Below are 25,980 nucleotides of genomic sequence, written 5' to 3' on the forward strand. Positions count from 1 at the left end.
TGATATTTTTCTTTATCGCACGTTATTAAAGTTATAAACTGACCCATCAGATGCCTCAGTAATAGAATTGTGGAACCAGCTGGCGCCCACCTTGAATATTTGATTGACAGATTCTCAACAGCTGCTTTTGAACCAGCTTACTCATGATTGACGACAGTAGTTGCCCTAGAAAAGGGACTCAGACCGACTTGGACCAATCACTGTGGACTGGCTCCAAATGGCGGCGCCCATATCGTGGAAAATTGGCGACTGAATTAGCTTCATTTCCCTGGAGCTGGAGGTAAGGCAATATCTATGGATGATGTCACACCCACTTTGTCTAGTGATATATACTGTCTATATTGTCTCAGCCTCCTTCTACCAATAGATTTACTGTCTGTCTTCTGGTCATGTCTGAACCATCTCAGTCTGGCCTCTCTGACTAGCTCCAAAACCTCTAACATGTGCCGTCCCTCTGATGTCATCATTCCTGATCCTATCTATCCTGGTCACTCCTAGAGAACCTCAGCATCTTCATCTCTGCTACCTCCAGCTCTGCTTCCTGTCTTTTCTTCAGTGCCACTGTCTCTATGCCGAACAACATGGCAGTTTTGTACATCTTTCCTTGAGCTGAAACTTTTCTATCACACTTGACACTTTTTTCCACCCATTCCAACCTGCCTTTACTCCACTTCTTCTTTTCTTTACTCTCTCTATTACTCTTAACTGTTGATCCTAAAATCCTCCACCTTCTTCTCCCAGTAACTTTACTCTTCCACTTGGGTTCCTCTCACTCACACACATGTGCTCTATCTTACTGAGGCTAACCTTCAGTCCTCTCCTTTCCAGGGCAAACCTCCACCTGTTCACTACTCTGCAAATCACAACATCATCTGAAATCAAACTGTCACACATGTCTCTTATTTTGAAGAAAACCGACAGTAACAATAGAGAAGCTTTTTCTATTGGCTGAGATCAGCAAATGAGCCAAGTGTGCCACTTACTGGATATGTCTATATTTTTTGTAACAAAATTTTGTTTGACACACGAAGATCGGATTTGTTACATTTCTCTTCCACATTTGTCCAATTTATATACTTAAAAAAATAAACAAACTGTAAATTAGTAATTTTAAAAAATAGTTTGTGCATAAACCATACACAATTTTGCTATTCTATCACAGTTTTCTCTTTTAAAAATAATATAGGCTTTTTTTTAAATGTAATTTGTCTTTTCTAAATTGCTAGGGGTTGTTTGTGCAAAGGATATGCCTGGATATTATATACTATAAAAGGTCAAAGCTTCTATATGTCATTGTGCTGTCTTGGTGTAAATTGTAACCAACTCAAAGAGTTTGACTCACAAACCTGCACAGCCAAGCCTGTTAATCCAGTGACGTGTTCGAGGCTAATCGTGAGTGCTAACCCAGATCCTGAAAATGGCTTAGTGTGAGTCCTGCTAAACGTTCACTTCAGGATTACCTGTTTGTCATGTCCAACATCAAATGTCAAATGGAGGTGATGAGTACAAGAACACAATTTCTGATTAGGATGTTTAAGTGAAATACCACATTTTCATTTTTAAAGATTTGATTGTTTCCGGCTTTTATGAAAAGAAGTACATCCATCCACGCACGCACGCACGCACGCACGCACGCACGCACATACATACACACAGTTCAAATTTCAATAACCACAGCTTTCTCTTAATGTGGACTAAAATATCAACTGAGTTGGTTTGCAAAAATGAAATAAATAATGCTTTCAGGATTACTAAAAAAAATATCCATGGTAGAAATACACAATTTGCTTATGTGACCTAACTGACTGAAATATGTACAATTTGACCCCTAAATAACAAATTTTTAATACTATTTGGGTTTTTATTTTAGAAAGTGTTTTTTTAATGACATTGGTTAGACAGGGTAATCAGCTTTCTCACTTCCTTGGGTTGAAGGGATTGTCACGTGATGTGAAAGTAACTGACACCATTTAGTCAAAGTCTTACAGCTTTTACTCCTTTTTACATAATAAGTTTTCCATGGTTTCCTTTTAATACCACTGTTCAAATATAATACTCATTCACCAATACTACCAGCCAAATAATAATGCTCATCCTCAGTAGGCAATAGGTAGGTGTTGTACCTGAAATACATTTTTGCTAAGCAAATATGTTTGTAAAGGCAATATTGACATGAACATTCTCCACATGTGGGTAATAATTTCCACAATCCCCCATTTTCACAGAATCACATTCTCTACATACATTAAGTACATATGTGCAATAATGTAGGCCTATTGGACCTTTAAAGAACGTGAGATGTGTTAAAGTACCGAAAGGTGAAACTACAGTTGAAATTATCCAGTTATTAGAAAATAACCCTTCTCCTTGTCCAATTTTCTGATTCTATTTTTTTCTGTTCAAGAAGATGCCAAATCAAGTGGAGTCCTGGACCTAATGGTACATTCCGAATTAGTGACATATGGCGTGAAGGGGTTAAATTCTGCTGCACAACCTCTGTACAAGCATTGATACACTCTAATAAAACTATCTATCCATACAAGATCAACATTTTAATTCTGAAAAAATACTATGTTATGAGAACAAGTGGTGTTTCCCATCAACCCAAAAACATTACATCAGCAGTGAAGTAGAACTTGAGAACTTTTAAACCGCTTACAGAAGAGGAATGCACCGTACTGATTTAAAAGAGAAAAGGGTGGATGTTACAAAACATGTGGAAAATCATGCTGTTATTCAAAAGGATGATCAAATTGAAACAAGAATTGACAGCAGCACACAAATCAAAATCAATCGAAAAAGTCAGATCCTATGGAAGATGCCCACAAAACTACATTCTCAGGGGTGTTTTTGTAAAAGATTGGGTCAAAATGGAACTAGTTTTCCTAATGTGAGCAGCCATGGTATGCTATTTTCAAGATTAAAAAGAAAAGTACTAAAATATATATTTTTCTGCATTCAGTAAATTTGATAACACAATCTACCTGGTACAGAAGATCAAAGAGTTGATATTTTAGCATTTAAATGCATGCCCACAAACCTATTATCTTAATGGACCTACTATCTTTGTCCTATTTGCTGAGAAGAAATTGCAGGAATCTTCTTCTTTCCTGATCAGACTTTAAAGCCGCTGGTTGCTTAATCTCATCATGGCGGATTGGTGACATCAGGTCCAATCCTGTGGCGACCTTGCTCAAAAGCCACAAGTGAGGATCAGCTTGGATCAGGAGCAGTGTTACACTGTAGATCGATCAGTGGTCAGGAGTGACCAGACCAGAGGAAAGCACACAACTCATGCTGAGCTCTTAGGAGCCAACACATTTCTCTGATTGTTGGGGATCCCGCCATTCAACAGGTAAATGCTAACAGCTGAGATGTTTCTCTTTGATGGATGCAGTACTTTTTTATTTGGGGGTATGTTTTCAAGATTTTAAACAAAGAAATGAACTTCCTGTTGCAGCAAGGATGGCTCGGGATATGTCAGATAAGGAAATCCTGAAAATGGAGTTGGACCAGTTGAAGAAGGAAGTTAACACACCAAGATCAGCAGTGAGTAAATAGCATTTATTTATTTACTTCGGCCTATAGGATTAGAATGAAAAGGGAAAGTAATTATCAAAAAACATATTTTTTAGTAAATTTTTTTCCCCTCTGAACAGGTGAGTAAAAACTGTGCGGACACAATTGCTTTCGTGGAAGGATTGATGCCAAATGATCCGCTGATCAAAGGAGTTCCGGATGACAAGAACCCCTACAAGGGAGACAAAGGAGGCTGCACTATAACATAGCACACTGCTTTCTAAGGAAAAGTAAAAAATATGTCTTTTTTTTCGTTTTTAAGAAGAGTTGGTTGCTTTGGGATGGCAGAACTCTTGAATACTTGTAGATAAAATGTACAGTAGAAAAACTAGTGTGATGATTCTTCCAGAAAGAACTTTTCCACCAATGAGTATGTATTTCAAATAAATAAAAACCTGTTTGACTGTAATTAAAAGTAAATAGATGTTTAAATCTTAAAACTGAGACTGAGCTGTGTTTTTTTTTCCGATGCACACCTGCACAGGTACAAAGTGTTTTCTGACAAATTTCTGACCTATTTTTTTGATTCACCTGCTTTAACAGAGAAAAAAAGGCAGCAGTGGTGCTGTACCTCCTGCTTAGTCCGAATCATAATAGGATTTCTGTTCTGCAGCGCAGTCGGCCTCTTGAGCTTGAGCCTCTTCCTGTATCAAAGTCTTTAAGCTCATTTTACTCTTCATCTCTGTTTCTGCTTTCAGCTTTCCATCCCATTAGCGTCATTTGGAATCCTGTAATTTGTTTGGCAAATTGCAAAAAGGCAATTGAGATAAAGGGATTTTCCGTTTGATACTGAAAATGTGACAGACTAAAAAGAAAAAAGGCTACTGAGGGTTAAGGAACACAGAAAGGAACATGAGAATTTCAAATAAAAGTGACACTACAGGTAAAATATTTTTCCATTTATAAGTGAAGTAAATTATATTGAATAAATTAATTAATTAATGTAAAAAAAAGTTTTCTTGACTGTTAGAGGCAGGACTAGGCTTTAGGCAAAAGTACTCCTGATACAAACATTGTACACAACGGAAAGACTAAAATTGCAAATAGTTTGGATTTATTCAGGGGTTAACTCGGCCCTGCGACAGACTGGCAACCTGTCCAAGGTTTACCCTTCCTTCGCCCACAAGTAGCCCGGTGAGGGATAAAACGGGTTTAGAAAATGGATGAATAGATGGATCAAGGTGAACTCCTCTTTATTTAAAACTTGATTTGAATGACGAAAACAATGGCTTTTCCTTTGTCGCTGAATGACATGAGTAGAGTGCAGAAGCTGCAGAATTCTTTTGCAAATGCTTCTTTTGTCCGTTAAAAAATAGTACAAAACCTTCCAAAATGATACATTTCTACTATTAAACTTTCTAGTTTATGCAAAAGCTGGTTCTCTCAACTGTTTAGAGGATAAATTTGGAACTCATAGAAATTAAAGTATTTTATTTTCTTTATTAATCAATAATGACCCTGAAATTCAATTTAATGGCACTGAGGTGTGCTTGAGAACTAAATCATGATTAGAATCAACAATTGCACTTCAAACTGTTTGATACTTGAAAAGATTCAAAACCTTGTTTCTAGCCATTCAAGACATTTAGTACTTTTCCAGTTTAATTTTCTCAACAAAAATGAGTAATCTGGACATGTTTTGGTAGTGGGATATCTGAAGTTATCCAATTAGAGCCCAAATGAGATTGGAAATGTTAAGAAGAACCTAAGAAGCTCCGTAATCAAATCTCAATCAGGAGGGCCCACAGATGGACCACAGCTTCACAGCAGCTTAGAGAATAGAACTAGAACTAAAGCAATGTTATTAGAAAATTAAAGATAAGATAATCAAAAAAGTCCAGTTGGAACCTTTCCAGTCAGAAGCAGTATGTCAACATGACATGATTTTTAGGCTGACGTGTCTGTGTTATCTGTGCGCTCTGCAAAGTCAGCTGAAAAAAGGAAATACTGCAACTTCAAAGCAAAGTCCAAGAACAGAGTCCACGAAACAACAAGAAACTGGGATTGTCACATCAAAAACAGTTGAAATTTACAATCAATCTAAAGGGCAAAAAAAGGACATACTGCAAAAAAGGCCCCTTACAATAGGTGACAAATTCTTAAAATTTGAAAAATGATTCTTTTTTTTCAAACTTTATTTGTCAGCTTTTTCATTCACAGTATCCTGTTACAGTATTGTTGGGCTCATATTTATAGATATAGACTGGAAACAAAAACAAAACAAATTTTTTTGTCATACATAAACAGGTAACAGGTAGAAAGTAGAATATAACTAAGAAATAAGCAAGAACAAACAAAAAGAAAAAAAAAAAAAAAAAAAAAAAACTCCCACCCAACCCGCCCTAGGCTCTAAAAACAGAGGAAGGAACACTAAGAGAAACAAAAGAGAGATGATTGATAACAGTCTCAATTTCCCACATGCAAGTCCTCAATCGTCAAAAGTAAATGTTTTCACATATTCAATAAGGGGGTGCCACGTCACCGAAAATTTTTGTTGAGTTGATTTTACCCTGTATCTGAGCTTCTCTAAAGGCAGGAAGGAAAGTAACTCTTTTAACCATTGGGAAACCGACGGAGCTTTGTCAGATTTCCAGTGGAATAAAATCAATCTACGTGCGAGTAGAGTTGCAAATGCAATGGCATTTTCCTGAGATTTGTTTGCTTTATGTTGAGGTGTCATAATACCAAAAATACCAATCCGAAAGTCAGGTGTCAGTTCTTTTCCATAGATATGGGACAGGACCTGAAATATATTTCCCCAGTAATTGTGTAGATTGGGGCAGGACCAAATCATGTGGCCTTCAGTAGCTGGTACATGTTTGCATCTCGGGCAGGCAGGATCGGCACCTGGAAAAATCTTTGCTAGCCTCTCTCCTGTATAATGGAGACGGTGAAGTATTTTGTATACGAGTCAGACAGGATTTCCACTCTTGTTTCGACACATTGACTCCAATATCTTTTTCCCATCTGGTTTTGGTTTTTATCCATTTAATAGGTTTCACATCCAGCAAAAGTTTGTAAATGTTTGAAATTCTTTTCTTGCCGAAAGCATCTAATTCTAAAAGGGTGTCCACTTCATTTTTAGGCGGTAAATAGGGAAATGAAGAGTACAGGGTCTTTGCAAAACTACGTATTTGTAAATATCTGAACATGTGTGAGGCGGATATGTTGTAATCCCTGATTAGACTATCAAATGCGCAGAAACCATTGTCCGAAAAAAGTTGATAGAAGAATTTTAGACCTTTGACATGCCAGCTTTTAAAGGCATTATCTGTGACAGAGGGCAGGAAGAATGGATTAGAGGAAATGGGGAAAAATCCGCTGGCTTGTTGAAGTGCAAAATGTTTCCTAAACTGGAACCAAATCTGGATAGAAGCTCTGACAATCGGGTTCATGTTTTGTTGTGGTCGATTTTGAGATGATGAAGAAGTTAGCAGTGGTATTGGATTAGACATCAGTTCCATTTGTGCCCAAACTTCCCCTTCATTGGTCTCATATAGATGCTTCCAATGCAATAATTTGGTGATGTTTGCTGCCCAGTAATAGAGAATAAAATTTGGGAGTCCTAGCCCTCCTGCGTCCTTTGGTACCTCCAAATAGGTCTTTTTCATTCTAGGATTTGACTTATTTCAAATAAATGCTGCTACCATTTGATCTAGGTTTCTGAAGATGGATTTAGTTATGAAAATAGGAATCATTTGAAAAGTATATAAGAATTTTGGTAAGACGGACATTTTAATAATATTTATCCTGCCTGCAAGTGAGGTTGGTAACGAGGACCATTTTTTTAAGTCTTGTGATGTCTGTTCTAACAAAGATTCAAAGTTTCGAGTTCGTAGTTCCCCCATTGTGCGGGCGATGTTTATTCCTAAGTATTTAAATGTATCTTTTTCTACTTTGAAGGGGAAAGCGGAAAAATCACTGTCAATATTATTAATGGGAAACAACAAGCTTTTGGTGTAATTCAATTTATATCCAGAAATGTGACCTAATTGATCTAGTACGTTGAGTAGTCTAGGTATTGATATAGATGGATTAGAGATATACAACAACAAATCATCCGCATAGAGTGACACTTTATGTATAATACTCCCTCTGAAAAATAATTCTAAAGATAAGCAAAAAAGAAATCTGCCAAATGGGTACGAAAACTGGTCTTTCCAACAATTCTTATTTTAAGAAAAATGTTTAATCACTTGGAAATGTTTTCTTAAGCTGTGATTACTTTTCATTTTAAAAGTTTTTCTTAAGATTATTTTACTTGCAAGACATAAAATAAGACATTGTTTATTGAAACGGGACAGAGGATGGAAATTAGCCTAGGCTACAATCCTGCATATTTACAGTGTCTCATTACCTTTACAGTATTCTACACTATTTGTTGTATGCGTTGTCCCTTAAATAAATAAATACAAATACAAACAAGGGTTTCATACTTTCTTAAAAGGCCTGTATCATGCAAAATCAACACTTCTATTTTATATGCACAAAATGCACATCCATCTTTGCAAAAGTTTGGATGTTGTTTGTTTTCATTGGTGAAACACAGACACGCTGCAGAGGCAGGCGCTAGGTTGATATCATGAAATGGGCTGCACCCACAAGGAAGGAAAGCTGGTGCCTCAGTGATCAAGTCGTCTTACTTTCGGGTAGAAAAAGAACAAATTTGTGAGCCAAAGGTAATGTATTCTCATATATATGCAGTTTACTCTGAAAGGCTTATGAAAAGCATTATATAGGCCCTTTAAGATTCTGTTTTCGCAAAATGTGGTGGGACTTTACAGAAAACTGAGAGGCAGGTTTTTTTTTTTTTTTTTTACAGATTTTTGACATTAAAATGTGGGGGGGAAAATCAAATCCAATTTGAAAGAATTTGTTATTCTCAGGATTCTGAATTGAGTAAAAATGTTTCCTTTTCTTGCAAACTGGAGTTCAGATTTGGCTTTCATTACAAATGTGACTCCTTTTGCAAAGTCAGGGCATCTAGGTTTAGTTTTTAAAGTATTACAAGCAAAATGTTTGTATTTTAGGTCTGAGGAAATGGACACCCTTCCAGCTGACTTAAAATCTTACTCTGATCATCTTTTTGTCTATTTTCAAAGCATTCCCAGGGGTCTTTTAATCATGATTACACCCTTTTTTTAAGCCAAAATCAAAACACCTGTGTCATTTTCTTGGAGATAGTTTCTGCAGAGCGGCAGTGGTTCATTAGAAATTCACCTCTGAATTGTGGGAAGGACTGTTGGTGTGGAGTAAACCCATCTCCCTTACCATCATCCCTCTTTTTATGTACTCTCCTGCTAGCTTACAGCCTCTAACAATCCCAACCTAACTAACATCACCGGTGTAACAAAAATGGTGAGCAATGTTGGAGCTATTCAGCCATACAGGTTTGAGCCAGATGCCATCTCGGACGAGGAAAACAAAGACGACACGGCTCTAATCTTCCACAAGTGGAAGCAGCAGAATGGACCAGCGAGCTTGTGGTCTGCCTATTGTAGATTATACGTCACAAATACGCTCTCTTTCCAATGCCATTTTGTGTATCTGCTCTTGATTCACAATGTTTTAACGAAAGGAATACTCAGAAATGTAAATTTGAGCTTCTCTATATATGTCCCCAAAAATGAGAAAAAATGGTACAAGAACATGGTAAAAAGACCCAAAAACACGATTTTCTTAGAGTGGGTCTTGAAATGTTCAAAACTTGGGGTGAAAAGAAAGAACCAAAGTTAGGTTCTTGGTTCCTAATATCATGGTCAGTCATAGCAAAACTATACCTTCAATGTCATTATGAGGATCTACATGGCATCTTTTATCAAAATTTCGCTGATTCAGACGTTTAACTGAAAGATACACACCAACAAACATGATTGCTGCAGCCTTGGACGGGGTGTTTGTGACCTTAAACTTTCATGCTTTAAAAGGTTAGACACCTGTGCTGTGAGATGGTGGATGTTTGCAGTTCTTCATTTACTTCAGTCCCTGTGACCAAAGCCCGGTCCCTATCTCAGCTGAAATGCTGGAACTCAGTCTTCTCTCTCATTTGGACAGCTGTAAAACCATAAAGTAGAAACTAAACTTTTGAAATCTATGTAGACTTTTACTTTGAAAGTTTATCTAAATTGCCTTATTAGATAAAACCAATTCTAGATACCATTTATCAAATGTAGGCATTTTTTTTATCTTGGAGTTTTTAGGCTTACACAATGCAGGAAAGTTTATTCTTTGAAATAAAGCTTGCATTCTTCAACAATTTTTTTGTGTAGTTTTTTAAAATTAATTATTGAATTAAACAAATATACCAAATAACTCGTTTATATATTTTTGACATTTCCATTTGCATTACAATAAGCTTTTATCAGTTTGTACTCTCTCATCACAGGAAAAATGGGTCTCTCCTCACTTTATCTTTACTGCTGTTTGTATCAAGTTCCTCTCCACACCCTAGCCCCTAACAATAAAAGAACAGCAGCCAGGTGCTTTGCTGCACAGAAAGAGACGGACTTTCCTTCATTCAAACATGTGGCTCTTGATTGCCGTACTGGGTCTGGTTGTGTGGGCAGGTGGTACATACTGGTACCTGTTTGGGAAGCCCAGCGCCTTCTCCTCAGAGTCAGTGAGACCGCCTGGACCTCGAGAGTTTGACCAGAAAAATCGAGACAAGATCATCAAGCAAGGTAACAATAAACAAAAACAAAAAAAACCCGGCACAAAATGGAATTATAATGTATTTGAAACTCAATTCATAAGAATAAATGTCATGTTGAATCAGTAGTTCTAATTTTTAAGAAATATTTAAAAAGAGAACTATTAAACTTTTAAAACCTTTAACTTCTTAAATTCACATTTGCACAAATATCTATTTAAGGCAAAAAAAAAATAGTAAAAAAATGTCTTTAAACTTATATTAACATAAATCCATTGGAAGTATAAAACTTTGCAGAATCACATCACTACACAATGCTTTCTATTGCCGTTTATAAAAGTGTAGTAACATTTACATATTTATTTGTTAAAGCACGCTGTCTGATATTATCAAAAGACCTGCTTTACCATTACTACATCGAGCTTTATCAAAGATCAGGCGAATACAGTGAAATGAAAAAGAGAAAAATCAGCTGAGAGTTTCCTCAGAAACCCGCCTTGCAAAGAAAAAGAAGACTGACATCCCTACTGAATGAGGCTGAAGAGTGAGAGCAGCAATGACTACAAAAGTCAAAGCAATGAAGGGAAGAAAAATGTACTTTCAAGCTTCTACACACTGGGCATGTGACACATGCCCAAGAATGGGCTAAACTCAGGTTCTTGAGCGTGTGTTGAGCCCATGGTGTTCAAGTAGGGAGGGGATTCTTCTTCTTTTTCTTTTTTACTGTTTACCAGCGCATGTCCACCAACTACAGTTGGAAGAGGCTTGGTGGGAAATGTCAAAGCGATGCAAATCGCTCTTGGCTTTTTCTTTCACAGCTCTATTTGGATATATGTAAGACTGGGTGTCATATAATTTTGGCCGGGCACAAACCACAATTATTCATTTCTCCTTCATGATCAATTTTCAACTTGTTGGCACTCCAGTGAATTAAAAGGGATGTCATCCATGTGCCACAACCAAATCCCAGTCCCTGATCTAGCTTTTAACCTGCGTTCAATATTTTGTACGTAAAGCCCAAAAGCAGTTGTAAAACCGTGTGTAGCTACGTGTGAACATGAGAGTTTTGAAAGCCGAAATCTGATACGCATGTGTACGCGTGTTTAGTTACACTGCTCTTAGCAATTTGCATTTTAATCAGCCCCTTCCAAGTCTATGTAAACACGCATAAACTTGTGTTTTGGCCTTATGCATTCAAAAACTCTTGCATTCATGTGTTTACATCGTTTCTTGATAGTGGAGATAAAATAAAAAATTGCAGTCTGTACCCTGCCGAAGTTAAATGACACCAGGTCTTTTTCTGGATTGGAGTATAGCTGTGAAAGGAAAAATCTGGTGCAGTTTTCGTGAGATCAGAACTGCTTCAGCATGTCGCAGCTTTTTCCAGCATTACAGGTGGCGGACATGTGCTAGTTAACAATAGAAAAAGAAAAAGAAGCCTCTTCCAGCTTGTCAAGTGTGAAAACCATTGTCTTGAGTTTTGCGCATTCTTGAACATGAGACACATGCCTGGTGTGTCTGTAGCTAATGACATCAGTGGAAGTGGCTGCTTGAACACGTGTTGTCAAGGGCGGTGTGAAAAATAGCTTCAAAATCTATATTGCAGGTAAAGTTGCTGTGGAAAATATTAACAAAATGCTAGTAAATATAGTTATCCACAGAGAAAGTCTTTGCATAAATGACTGAATTTCAACAAAATATAAAGCAGAGGAAAAACTTTTTTGTCTGGTTCTTGGACCACATTGGTCCAAGAAAAGGTCTTTTCCCAAACAAATTTAAACTTCATTTCCAACCTACCTTTCATTGTGTGACACCCATTTACTGCCTGCATGAAGAAATATGAAATACCAGAACAAGATGGCTACAACTCCAAATTCCCAAACCCATACTCTTCTTTATTCCTAGACCACACCCACTCCTCTATTTGTGTGGATTTTGCAAATCAAATGGGGGATTAGCATCTCCACCTCATGCAGAGGTGGAGACACACATCCTGTGTGTCAACCTATGTGTCAATAATCAACCTATTGATTATTTATCCATTTAAGTTAAGTACAAAATTGGTGGAAACTCTACACCTATGTGTCATAAACTAGTTCTCAAATGAGCAGAAGTGCAGTGACACTTTTATTCAAGCATTTTATCTAAATTAGATTCAGAAAGATGGTCTGACCAACAGCCCAGAGATCTAGTTCAGTGTTTATGACAGAAAAAAAACACATTTCAACCTTCAGACTGAGTTATATAACATACTGTATCATGTTAATTAGGATAACTGTGAGAACTTAAACACATAAGGTTTGCTTGTTTATTAGGGATACCCATTCGCTTCCAACAGGATGGGTGCTATTTTTTCCTGGGGTTGGAAAGGAACATATTTCTGTACATTTTGCTAAAAAATATACATGTTGAAGATTACAAAAATATTCTCAAATTCAATGGAAAGCTCTTAATTTTTTTTAGTGAATACTAAACATACCAATACTCATGTAAGTGTCTTTTTGATGCAGAATAAATTCAATTACTTCTTAAAGGTAATAAAAGTAATGCCACAAATGTGTTTTACATTTTAGCAGCGTGAAACCTTCAGGTTCCCAAACAAAGTACTGATATTTATTTCTATTAAAAGCCAACTTTTGCTCATTTCATCAAGCAATTAGTTTGTGCCTTTTTTTTGCATTTGTAAAATGTAACCTATGTGACCTGTCATTGGTTAAACAAATTACTATTTCGTTTCCACGAAATAGTAATTTATTTCCTCGAAATAGTAATTAGTTCCCTCAAAATAATTGTGACCTTTTACACACCCCTTATTTTCAACAGGAAATAAACTTGAATGCTTCCGGTTACATATTCACTGTAAATAAGATTTGGTTTAAAGTAATAATAAACAGGTTGCAAGTCCACTGCAGGGCCACACACTCACATTCAATCCTAGGGGCAATTAGAGTCACCAACTAACTTATGAAGCATACTTTTAGACTGTGGGAGGAAACCCAGGTAAAACCAACCAGGAGAACTAACCCCACACCACTATGCAGCCCAGCATTTAACAAATATGTCTTGTTCAAGGTTTGTTTTACTTTCCAGGTTGACTTCATAGCTAAATCTTATGTTGCATCATCAGCAATATTAGCATGCCAGCATTTCTTAACCATCATTTGTACATATTGTGTATAATAGTGGACCTATGCAATTACTTTGTGTCACTCAACGTTTTACCATCATAATATCTGCATAAAAACCTTTATAATAGACTGATTTCTGTAACATAAATACTATAAGGTGATCATGTCAACAGCAGTATTTTATTCTCCAGGTTTCAGTGCTTCCAAAGTTCCCAAGAACCTGGATGTGATCGTCATCGGCAGTGGAATCGGTGGGCTGACAGCGGCAGCCACGCTGGCCAAAGCTGGGAAGAAGGTTCTGGTTCTAGAACAACATGATCAGGCAGGAGGCTGCTGCCACACCTACATAGAGAAAGGCTTTGAGTTTGATGTTGGTGAGTTTACGATTGTGTCATGACGGATGCATTCATTTTCTTCTTTGAATAGGCCTGAGATTGTGTTTTTTCTAATTAAAATCTAATTTTTTGCCGGAATTGTCACAGATATTTGGTATTTAAATGGTCTCGAACTGAGAGGAATTGAAAATTAATGTGCAGCATTACAAAATAGTTAATTTTATTAGTGAGAGAGAAATGTTTTGTCTAATCAAAAGTGCAAATTTAAAACAATAAAAATAAAATAGGAGAAGGTTGTCATAAATATCCTATTGTAAGAGAAGATTAAAACAGCTGAAGTATTTTATGAAATCCCAGGTGTTGACACACCAAAAATATATATTTTTCTATTAAGTTTTTTAACTATCTGTAGTATTTTATTCAGTTTGTTTCATTTGAATTCAGTTTACCTGAATGTTAATTCCAGCTGACAAAAAGGGTAATTTAGTTTGCATTTTCGCAAAGGTTCGTTTAGTGGTATTAATTGAAGTTGTGAGATTTCTGAATGCAGCTAAAATTAATACTTAACCATCTCTTCTTCTTCATAATCTGAATTTTTTTTTTTATGATACCCCTTTTTAAAATAAAATGTAAAACATGTTCTAAAGAAAAGAAAACAAAGACTTTTGCCACAGGGAACACAGAAAGAGTGACAAATGAAGTAGTTCAGTAATCACTATTAAAGTTGATACAGATTTACTTAAAGGCACCAAAAATATTCACTGACAAACAGGAAATAATGCAGTAATCAGTACATTTTCAGGAGAATGTGTGTATAATCTAAGACGATACTGATTGGTCCTAATTTAAAGGTTTCAACAAGTTTGGAAAGTCTAAAAAAAAAAACTTTGTTATTTTACAGTTAGTTTTTGAAGTAATCCAGCGCAAAATCAAAACTTTTACAAAAGTAATGCTAATCCATAAAATAGTAATAAGATTTTTGGTACCTAATACAAGCATTGGTAAAAAAAAAAATGTAAGTAATGCTTAGCTTTCAGGCAACCAGTTTGTTCCTCAATTGTTGTTCATCTTTCGGTCTTTGCTGTTAGGAGTCGCCACTCCGAATCAGCTTTCACTGATTGGCACAGGTGGTTTGTCAGAGAGTTTTCTTGCCGGATGCCCTTCCTGACACAACCCTGTTTTTTCAAGGCACAGTGAACAAAAATTCTGGTTTAAAACCCAACTGTATCCCAACCCATTTCATTGTTACTTGTTTAATAGCAAATTTTAAAGATTTTTCTGAATTTTTCATTTTTTGTTGTTTTGTAATAAAAAATAAAAAATCCAACCGAAACAAAACCCTAAAATCGAGGTTTGAAGCTGAAACTTGGAAAGTGAATTGCTGAATCCCTACTAAACAACCTTGAGTGTATCTTACTATAAAACTTTTCCGAGTTGGCATTTTGGGAACATATTTTATTTTATTTTAAATCAACTTTTATTTTCTGTATGTAACCACAACAGTGACCTTTTATTTACTGTTCTCTTCTGTCCAGGCCTTCACTACATAGGTCAGGTCCACGAGAACAGTCTCCTGCGAATCGCCTTTGACCAGATCACTGAAGGACAACTGGAGTTTCAGGAACTTAATCCACATTTTGACACCGTTGTGATCGGCCAGGGCAAAGATAAACGAGAGTACACAATAGTTTCTGGTAAAACGGAAATGAAAACCCATCTGATGAAACAGTTCCCTGATGAGACCGAAGCCATAGAGACGTTCTTTAAAATCATGAAGGTAGCAATAGTTTCCTATATTTCTTTTTTCAAAATTCCTGTTCTATAACTGTCTCTAAATGTCCTCCATGTTTCAACAGCTCTCCGCTAAGAAAACCCACTATTTGGCCACTCTGAAGCTGATTCCTCAGTGGCTGTCTCTGTTCCTGCTGAAATCTGGAATTGCAAACCTTGTTTCTCCTGTTTTCCGTCTCTCAGGCACATGTGCAACAGATTTTGTGAACAATTTAACCACAAATAAAGATCTTCAAGTCATCTTTTCCTACTTTTTTTATGGTAGGCCCTCAACCATTGCTATGTGCAGATTTAAAGGGTTTTCAACACTCAGACTTGTTTGAGGACATTTAAATTCTTATCAGTAAACTGAAAGTTTTTTTCTGAACATGCAGGTGTTCCCCCAAGTGACTCCAGCATTCTGATCAATGCCCTCCTGTTTCACCACTACAAACGTGGCGCCTACTACCCCAAGGGCGGCGCCAGTGAGATTGCGTTCCATATCATCCGCACCATTCAAAAACATGGAGGGAACTGTTTAGTCAGAGCTCCTGTTTCTCAGATCCTGGTCGATGACAAGGGGGCAGCTTATGGTGGGAAACTGCTCAATTCCATTGAAATTTAGAGATGTTTTGAAGGTAAAACGTTCTGTTGGTGCTGTGCGGCAGGAGTGAAGGTGAGAAGAGGCCTCGAGGAGGTGGAGGTTCACGCTCCTGTGGTGGTTTCAAACTGCGGCATCTTCTCCACCTTTGAGAAACTGCTCCCACCAGAGATTCAAGTCAAACAAGGTGAGCAACCTGATGGATTTGAATGCAGGTTTTTCAAAAAGATTTTAACAAAATTTTTTATTGGGGCATAATGATTAATTTTACCCACAATTCCATCCATATCATAATTTACGATTCCTAGTCGATATTAGTTAATTTTTAACATTGATCTTTTTTTGCTGCTATGAAGCGTGTTGTCGGATGTGATGCACTTGGTCATTTTTACGTTATAGTATAAACTTACTGTGTCTCAATCCAAATGGTATTTTCCAAGATCAATTTTAAATTGATTTATCGTTACACCCCTGATTTCTAATCTTCTTTTAGAGATCCAGGACAGACTGAACATGATGAAACACGGCAGAGGTTCACTTTTGGTCTTCTCTGGCTTTGATGGAACTGAGGAGGAGCTGGGCCTGGTGTCCACTAACTTCTGGCTGTACAAGGACAATGACATGGACAAGTCGTGAGTATTGAGGAAAAACCCTACAGAAAAGGAAGAGAGCGGCCTCAAGGGGGTGCTGTTGCATAACAACAAGCTTGAACTTGCTGCAGGGGAACTTTCAATCAAACAGGCAGAAAGTTTAATTTGAGCATTATTGGGCTTTTGAGTGGAAATTCATTTTAATCACGGCCCTTAGCAATCATAGACCATACCATTTTTGCAATTCTTCTTTCTCAAAAACTTACCAAAATCGCCTGTTCAAAATTTTTAACATAATGAACGACCCCTCCAAAAAAAGATATTACAGTAGGAGAATCCAGCACATGCGACGCCACTGACAACTTTAATTTTAATTGCTTTTTCTATAAGGATGGATGAATTCTTTGCTTTAAGCAAAGAGGAGGCCCCTGACAACATCCCCATGATGTTTATCACAGTGCCTTCAGCCAAAGATCCAGAGGCCAAAATACGGCATCCAGGTACACATGACTTATTTTCCACAGCGAAAATAGAGGCTGGGATTAAAGCACCATAAACACATGCAAGATGTCAAAAACTTAGTTTGATGTTTCAGACTGTGATGATTCTGTCCTCCTATAGGAAAATCCTGCATGACCATACTCACCATGGTTAAGTATGAATGGTTCGAAGAGTGGAAGGACACAACTGTGCGCAAAAGGGGGGATGAATACAATAACTACAAAATGAGATTTGCTAAGAACCTCTTTGACTGGGCCTGCACTTTATTCCCCCAAATCAAAGATAAGGTGGGATCTGTCATTTTCCTTCAGACCTGCACATGTTTAACTAAAACAGCACCTATTTGCAATTCTGATTTGACTGTTTTTTTGTTTTTCACATAATTTTTCCAGTTGGTGTTCCAGGATGTAGCCACTCCACTCACAAACATGCACTACTTGGGATCTCAGCGGGGTGCCATGTACTCTGCAGAGCACAATCTGGAACGTTTTTACGCCAAGGCAGTTGTTAAGAACAGGTGCAACACCCCTGTCAAAAACCTCTACATCTCAGGTATAAAACGGAATTTAAAAACTTTCTTATATACAACCTTGTAACAACCTTATATTAGGTTGTTACAAGTTTGAAAAATAGCTTTAGGAAACAAGCAAAGCTGAACTAAAAATATTTGTATTTTGCATTGTTGCACGTCTCTTTCAGGCCAAGATGTGTTCAGCTGTGGAATAGCTGGTGCTCTGCATGGAGGACTCCTCTGCGCCTCCACAGTGTTGGATCAAATCGTCTATATCGATTTGCTTCTCTTGAAGAAGAAGTTGAAGAGGAGAAAAGCCAGAGAGCTGGCCCACCAGGCCAAGAAGAAGCTGCAGTAAGAGCTCCATTGCTTCCCTGCAGGACAGAGTAGAAGCCTTACAAACATGATGCAGGACTTTTCCTGACTGAATCTAAGAGAAAAATATAGGAAATATTGTATGTCTTGGGTGGCAAGCTAATGATACAGTAAATGTTGTGCAGTCTGTATTTTAGCATCAATTTTTTACATTGGAGTATCAAACTGAACCTCTATGGGTGCTTGTGTGGGATTGGTTGAAGTGGGACCTTTTTTAAAAGGTCAGGGGAGTATTTTTTAGTTTTTGGGTTCAAACTGGTGGAACTGAAAATACATCACGCAATACTTCATTGTGGCATTTTCCTCATGATTAAGGGCATTTAAAAAGAAGATTAAGCTCAATATTGCATTTCTGAGCATTTCTTTATTGAAATTGTGGTGAATCAAGAGCAGACGAAAAAATGTTGTTTGAAAAAGATCATACTTGTGATGTAAGAAAACGCTGGGCGGGCCATAAGCTTCCTGCTCCGTCCCATTCTGAAGCATCCAATTGTAAACAAAGAGATCCTTTTATATCATTGTTTTCCTTGTCCATGCTGGCATCTGGTTCAATAGTGTGTAAACAGAAAGCTCTCAGCAACGAGGAGGGGCTGGGGGGCTGGGTTGCAACAATAGTCCCATCCACAACTACGAGGCAAATTTCAGAATTTCTGCAGAAACTATGTCCTAGAAAACTACACAGGTTGCCAAAAAAACAACAAAATCTTAATTAAAAGACCACTTGGGACTCTTTTAAAATAGATCAAAAGGTGCTCGGAGTGAGTCCTGTTAGACAAAAACATGGGAGGAGAATGTTTTGTTGTTCTTTCTTGTGTTACTCCTAATAAAAAAAACGTTTTTCTTCCAAAGTGCAGTTTCTTGTATTTATTTTAAAGAAAGCTGATTGTTTTCTCTATCATAAACTGTCACTTATGCACAAAGAAGCACATCAGCATACAGCTGACTGCAATGGCACACAACATAACAAACTGTACCACAACATAAATTAAAAAACATCACAAACAAATCATAAATTTGCCAAATTGACCACATGTTCTGTGGTGGCCTCACTGTTTAAAAATTAAACTATAAACTTAATATAATATATATTTAAGGTTCTTATATACAAATCTATTCTATAAAAACGAATCATTTTTTAATAGCTTTTGTTCTTTTAGTTTGAAGGCATGACAAGAACCTCAGAAATCTACTGGTGTCAATATTTTTTTTATCTGGCAAAACTTTATTTTTTACAGTTGTTCTCATGATAAAAACAACAATTAAAGACAAACAACTCAAATATAAAGTGAAAATAAACACAATTTCAACAGGATTCAAACGTTTTTCCTGATGGCGTGAACATCCCTCACAGGTGAGCTGAGGCCTCGACAGTCCTCTGGGTTTAGTTCCCACCTATGTTGTTCTGACCTGACTTGTAACCCTGCTGTTGTTTGCTTTTCTGCAGGAATCAAACGTTCAGGGTGAAACCTCAGATTTCCTGCACTAAGTGAACATTTCCTCAGTAAACGCTGGGCAGATTGGCTGACAAACTGTGGCCTACAGGGGATGTCTGAGGGGATCTGAGGAGAAGAATGAACCCTCTGTAAGGAAAGCGGTGGGAAGCAAGAGCCTTTTTTCCTCTGTTAACCTCCATCCTTCTGCTTTTCAAGAACAGAAAAATCATATTGACACAAATGGAAGCTGATTTTTCTAGTTTAGAGCTTTCTATTCAGGGATATAAAAATATTTAAACTGCAGAAAAAACTAAAAAGTACAAGTAGGGGTTTAATATTATCACTTTGGTTTAGTGGATTAACCTCTAGACACCTATTAATGCACGTATACACCAAACTACTTGTACTCATAAAATTACTAAAATTTTTTATCTAGATGAATACAAAAACGTAAGTGATTTTTCTTTTCATAGCTGGAAATAAGTTCAGGCATAAGGGCTCTTGTTTATTAAGCCTTCTTTATTTCTCTTAGACAGGGCACCAATTAAGCAGGATTAGCTACTGTGGTAATTTAACCCAATACGTGATGTCCACAAATGTGGACGCCAGGTCTTCAGGGGTTACGGCTTATCATTTCCACAGCTTGATTAACATGATGGTAACTCCCAGATGTACTTTCCTCGGATTGACTCAGACACCAATCTAAACTTGATTTAGCCGGTTCAAAACCATGATGGTTTTTGCCATTTTTCCAAGTGACGTGTCCCGGGAGTCAGCCTGTCTGCTGCTTGGCTGGTGAAACCACTCATTTGGTTGAGTTGAAACTCTTTTGGATGGGTCTTGGTTGATAGTGTTTACAGAGTGATGTTTACTGAGTTTCAAAATCCCAATTTCCATTGCTTAAGAAAGTCACATTTTCTGTTTTTATTATAAAAAGTAAATATTTCCCACAAAATAAAATGTACAGCTTATCAAATTTAATGAACTGATGTAAATATGTTAATAAATTATTAAAAATCTAATTGAAATGCCACCAATTACAGTCATTATTAGGATTATGTCAATATTAACTTTAACAACACTCTGGACCAAAACAAAAAAGGAGCCAGAACTGCATCACAGAATGAACTGATCCTTGTGAACAAGGATGAACTTCTTTTACTGAGATTATGAGATTTCTTTTTTTTTACAAAACTCAGTCAAAGCTTCCTCCTATAGTTCCCCTGAACAGCTGAGACAGAAGAGGGAGCTCTACACATTCATCAGCATCCCTCTGAAGCTGAAAGTCAGATGTAGAACAGACGCAAAAAGCTTTGTCACACCCACCCTCCCTTCTCACTGATCATACAAGAATTGGAATACATTTCTGACTCTAAAGTAGAGTCCTCTTTTTATCCCTGTATGATCCAGAGGCCTTTCTGGTGCTACCCATAATGCACTGTTACAGCATTAAAGTATTTGTATTATTTTAGACAACAGGGGCTTGGTGAGGTAAAACTGTGTGTGGGCCAACAATTCAGTCTGCATAACATTTAATGCAAATTGACTATTTTATAAAAAAAGATTTTTGCCAAATGACACTTTTCATTTCTACATACTGAACAGAAATACACCTAAATACACTTTTGACAAAATTACTGTGAATTTCTGATTTGAAGGCTGGAAATAAAATAAAAAAGAAAAAGTCTAGAATAAAAACTTTCGTTAATAATTAATCTGGGTTCTTATGAAGTGTTACATATCAAACGCTCACAGTAAACTTCTAAATGTAAATCTTGTGAACAGGAAAATACCACAAATCTAGTTTTGATCAGAGAAACAAATGCATCTGTTGTTCTTGTTTGACCCTTAAGGCTTTGTTTTTAGTTAATAAAGAGCTAATACATATTCTTATTTAAAGAGAAAGAAATGAAAAATAGATGATGATGTGCACATCTTTTAAACTATACAGAAGAACAAAAAAGAAAGGTAGAAATTCTGCTAAAGAGATGGCTGATTATCGACAAAGCATACATTTTACTCCCAAACACCCCGGATTTGAGATTTTTTTATCCAAAAGAAAAGTATTTTTAAATCAGCTTTTAGCTCGATTAACGTGTTTCTAAACATAAGATGTTTACAACCTCTTCCTTCTAATTTACACTCTGTGGTGCCGTGACATATAAATACTTTTATATATGGCGAAGAACCAATTTATCTTTGATGGACGTCATATAAAAGGTGAAACATTTGTTTTTGCTGAGATGAAAAGATCTTAAATATAGAGGATAAGCGAAATAAAAATATGTTGATAAAAGGGTACCAGCAGAAACCAAAGCCAAAGGTTTTTTGACCAGCAGAAGCAGAACTTGGACCTCTCTCACTAGTAATTTCTTTTTTAGGCAGCTCCCACATGTTTAAACTTGATCTCACATGGAGAGGCCCACAGAGTTGTACTTCTTCTACCACCTTTACTGGTTTAAATACATGACAAGGAAGAACAATCTACAGAAACTGCAATGCTCTTCTTATCTTACCCTGTTAAATGTGTGTTTTTGTCAAATAAAGTCACAGTGTAGCAGCAGGATTGGCTCAGTCTGCTTTCACATTGCTGTTGCCTCTGCGCTCAGCCAGATTTCCTTCTTTTCCAGATGTTGAAGCTCCTCCCCTTTGGCCTGCCGCTGCCTCCCACAGCTCGGGCTGAGCCAACAGTTACAGCTGCTACCAGTCCGACGGCTCGCAAGAAAGAAGAAGAGCATTTATTTCCTTTTTGGTGGCCCAGAAGACAGGGAGACATATGTGGCCTGAAGACACGAGCAGGTGATTAACGGTGCAATGTGGCAATTTAAAGGTCCTTCAAACACATTCTTTTTGTCACTCAAGGTCATGAAAAATAAAACATTCCAACCTTTTTGAAGCAGTTTTGACATTTTAGTCAGGATTTACTTAAGTGTAAAAATAGTTTTCTTCTTTGCAAAGATTACTGATCAACTCTGACTGGGGTCAGCTTTGCAAAGTGCTTTTTTTTGCATTTCCACTGTTTTTTCCTCTCTGCCAGAAAATACTTCATAGACCAACACTGAGCAAGTCCATACAGTAAACCATGCAATAATAAAAAACAGTTTTCAAAACATTCCCCCTCTAAAAAGAAAAGGCCTCTAATGTCCTGCTTCCTGTTATCTTCAAAAAATCATGTCTGAAACAACACCAACTCTTTGCTCTGAGACTGCAGGCAACTTTGTGGTTGCTGGAGCTTCCAAGTTCTCATTTTTCAGCTGTCCTGTGGAATTAAAGCAATCTTGATCACCGTATGCTGACAGCCTTTTTGATTTTAGAACCACTCATGTCCTTTTTGATTACTCTTTTTTTCTCTCATTTTAACACCCTAAAAGACCTAATTCTTGTATTTGAAAGGCTCTGTAATTGTAAAAACTGTGTTCATGAAGGTCCTCCCCTTTTATGGCTTCAAATATTATCCTCCATAAACATCACACAGGTAAACATAATCTATATCTTGACACAACAAGGATTTAGTAAAGATATCTACGATGAGGCCTTCAGATTGAGAGCTTTCCCCTTTAAAACTCCATGGTGACGTGGGGCCCCAACACAGTTCTATCCTTCCCAGCTGTATTTCCTGTGAGGCTGCTCTTCACACTCACTTATAAATTATGCTCTATGTTGGTATTTGAATAAGAGAAGACAAGACAAATGCAGGGAAGCCCAAACAGAGAGGAATGTCTAAGTTTCCAATGGTGCCTTATCGTCTCAGAAACGAATCAGAATCAGAATCAGAAATACTTGATTGATCCCACACGTGGGAAATTTGTTTGTCACCATAGCAACTGACAGCAAAGGGAATAAAAAGACTTAAAATGATATAAAAAACAAGAAGAAAGAAAATGTAGCATAAATGCAAACATCAAAGTAGTATAATTAATTGTACAAATGCAGATTTGATTGTTTAACACATGTTTTTTTAATTTATATATGATTGATATTTGTTTGATTTGCATCAGTTCATTGTCACACGTTTCTTACAGCAACAATCAAGAGAGGTAAGAAAGCTGCAAACTTTTCAAAGTGAATATTTAAGCTCAAATGCACAATTTGAACATCTGAACTTTTGAGAAATACCTAAAGTACCTGAAAATAAAAAAAAATTAACCCATAAAGCTTTGCTCTGCTGATCATCTTTAAAGGTTTTGCAAGCCTTCATGGGTTTGCAAAATTATCCATGAATGCATTTAGGAGAACATGATGACCCAGTAAAAACTGGGTCCTGCATCAGAAAATGCTTGAAAAATGACTCATATATGAGATATTTTCAGGTGATGTCTTTTCTCTTATCCTTTGAAACAAGTCCATCTTCCAAACTGTATTAGTTTTTCCTTCTTTTTGATACAGTCTGCCGTTTCTTTGTCTGCAGTTGTTCCTGTCTGAGACAGTGGAGGGGGCTCTGATGGGATCAGAGGCAGCTCTCAGTGGTTTAGGAACACACATGACCAATCTTAGGAGCTTTTCTTCTCAACAATTTTGGATTTTCCAGCAGTGATAATATAAAACAATCATACTGGTTGTCTTTATGTAGATAAATTTGGTGTGACCTAATGAGATCCTCCATCTGGAGGTTCATAAGCTGAGGAAGGTTGTGAAATTGAACTTTTCTGGTTTGCTCTCAGTACTCTTCCTCACACCTTTTCCAGGTTTTGCTCTCTGCTCCACAGTTTGCTGAGACATGCTCAGCTCTTGATCTTGACACACACCAGATGTTTGCTGTTCCACTTTACATAGATGTGGGAAGCATTTGACCAGAAGGTGGCATCCTTCAGGTTCTGTCCTATTGGTGCTTTTTAATTTAGGGTTATATTTACCTAGTAGAGCTGGAGTTTATTACAGTTAAAAAGTTATTTCTACTCTATAAAAATACCAAAAAAAAAAACAACTTTAAAAAGAATGGCAAAAAGAAATATTTTTTACGGAAGTGGACAGCACCAAAGACAGTCATAAATGTTCATGTCAATCAGGACTATTGGTCTCCAGACTTCCACTGGGCACCATCCTGCTGCTGATTACCTGGATTAGAGGAGTTTTACCAAAAAGAAGCTACAATGTAGCTGGAAAACTTGTGACACAAACCCTCCAAACGTTGATTCTTTTTGTTATTTTCCTGTGTTTTTCACTTGTTTTCTTTCTAGAGAAAAGAAAGACACTCTGGACTCTGGTTGTGCAGCACTAATTACTCTCATCTCCTGTCAGGTCAAATGCTACTTTGCTGTTTGACGGGTGGTTTTCTTTGACCTCTACGACCCAGCACCACAATTTAAAAGGGGTGGCGGTCATAATTTAGCATAAAAAAGTTTAGTCATTTTCAGGTCTGTTTTGTATTTCTAATGAAAAAATTGTGAATATTGGCAACTTTTAAAAAGCCAAATTTTCTTTATTAACTCAACAAAATGTTTTGAAGATTTCAATCCCATCTTGTTGCCTTTTTTGCTTTGTTCATGTCTCATAGCTCACAATGGTGAAAAGTATGCATTTCTGAAAATTAAAGGCAGCAGATGTGTTCAAAAGTGTTGTTAACTATTGTTCCTAGAGGTGAATGCAGTCTTCTGCAAAGAAGACCTTGTTATCAACATCTTATCAACAGCTTGTCTTGTTTTTTTAGGAAGTTACAAACAATATTTGGCAAGCCTTGAGATGTAAAACAAAATCAAAGAAGCAGCCCTAAAGAAGAAACTTGAGCAGTCAAGAGTCAGACATTGGTGAGCATTGCCAAGTGAAGACAAGAAACTCTACCTCCATTAACCTCATTTTTATAAATATGGTTACACGAAGCTGAAACTAAGCCCCAACATGATTAAAAAATAACTTTGCAGAATATTCCACATTCAGTTCTTCAAGACCTACTCTGATAAAAATTGTGTTTTTAACAGTTCTTGGGGCATTTTTCTGATGATGGAGGGCATAATTAAAGAAAATTGAGCTCAAAATTGAAGTTTTGATCATTTCTTTATTGAAACAATTGTGAATCAGGAGCAGATGGAAAATGCAATTTGATAAAGCTTGTAGTTATGGCGTAGGAAATATGCTGGATTGCCCACAAGCTTCCTGCTCCAAGCTCTCAGCAACAGGGATGGGAGAGGGGTGATGGTCTGCACCAAAAGTTTCCCCCCTACAACTCAGAGGTGAACTTCTAATGAACTGCTGCCGCTCTGCCGTAACTATATCAAATTATATGTTGATTTATATGCTGATTTTGGCAACAAAAAAAATCATAATTAAAAGACCACTGGGAAAACTTTTTCAAAAGTTGATCAGAGTGGGACTTTAAGGAATTACATGCAGATGACCTTTGGACGCTTTCAGAATGTTAATGTCTGAAAGTGACATGACAAATGCAAAAGACCGAAGCGTGATTTTGATGTAGGAGTGAAAATGTCAGTAAAGTGGAGAAAACTTTGCAGAGTTTACAAAGGTTTTAACTGAAGCTTAACCTGGCAGAAAATATCTGACCCCTGACTTTAAA

At 37.0% G+C, this 25,980-nt stretch overlaps 2 protein-coding genes across 2 annotated transcripts; both read left to right on the plus strand.

Annotated features, from left to right (window-relative positions):
- Positions 1 to 152: 152 nt before the first annotated feature.
- gngt2b (guanine nucleotide binding protein (G protein), gamma transducing activity polypeptide 2b) lies at positions 153 to 4,019 on the plus strand. The gene is made up of 4 exons (XM_078937059.1): positions 153 to 280; positions 3,119 to 3,355; positions 3,461 to 3,549; positions 3,660 to 4,019. The coding sequence occupies exons 3-4, from the start codon at positions 3,466 to 3,468 to the stop codon at positions 3,786 to 3,788; spliced, it is 213 nt and encodes a 70-aa protein (XP_078793185.1). The 5' UTR covers positions 153 to 280; positions 3,119 to 3,355; positions 3,461 to 3,465; the 3' UTR covers positions 3,789 to 4,019.
- A 6,017-nt stretch (positions 4,020 to 10,036) lies between these two features.
- On the plus strand, positions 10,037 to 18,887 carry si:ch1073-13h15.3 (inactive all-trans-retinol 13,14-reductase). The gene is made up of 11 exons (XM_004080596.5): positions 10,037 to 10,259; positions 13,548 to 13,730; positions 15,227 to 15,468; positions 15,548 to 15,743; positions 15,857 to 16,054; positions 16,130 to 16,249; positions 16,556 to 16,694; positions 17,043 to 17,152; positions 17,274 to 17,440; positions 17,546 to 17,705; positions 17,853 to 18,887. Exons 1-11 carry the CDS (start codon positions 10,103 to 10,105, stop codon positions 18,020 to 18,022), a joined length of 1,842 nt encoding a protein of 613 aa, XP_004080644.1. The 5' UTR covers positions 10,037 to 10,102; the 3' UTR covers positions 18,023 to 18,887.
- The last annotated feature ends 7,093 nt before the right edge of the window (positions 18,888 to 25,980 follow it).

This window comes from Oryzias latipes, chromosome 19 (assembly GCF_053564925.1).
Source record: "Oryzias latipes strain Hd-rR chromosome 19, Olatipes_Hd-rR_3.1".
In the NCBI taxonomy this organism is placed as follows: domain Eukaryota; kingdom Metazoa; phylum Chordata; class Actinopteri; order Beloniformes; family Adrianichthyidae; genus Oryzias; species Oryzias latipes.

Bases quoted from the DNA above. Each gene is read 5' to 3' on its own strand.
- si:ch1073-13h15.3 (XM_004080596.5), top strand. From the start codon at position 10,103: ATGTGGCTCTTGATTGCCGTACTGGGTCTGGTTGTGTGGGCAGGTGGT. The intron at 16,055-16,129 runs GTGGGAAACTGC...GCTGTGCGGCAG, and splicing joins TGACAAGGGGGCAGCTTATG to GAGTGAAGGTGAGAAGAGGC. The intron at 16,250-16,555 runs GTGAGCAACCTG...ATCTTCTTTTAG, and splicing joins AGAGATTCAAGTCAAACAAG to AGATCCAGGACAGACTGAAC.
- gngt2b (XM_078937059.1), top strand. From the start codon at position 3,466: ATGGCTCGGGATATGTCAGATAAGGAAATCCTGAAAATGGAGTTGGAC. The intron at 3,550-3,659 runs GTGAGTAAATAG...CCCTCTGAACAG, and splicing joins TTAACACACCAAGATCAGCA to GTGAGTAAAAACTGTGCGGA.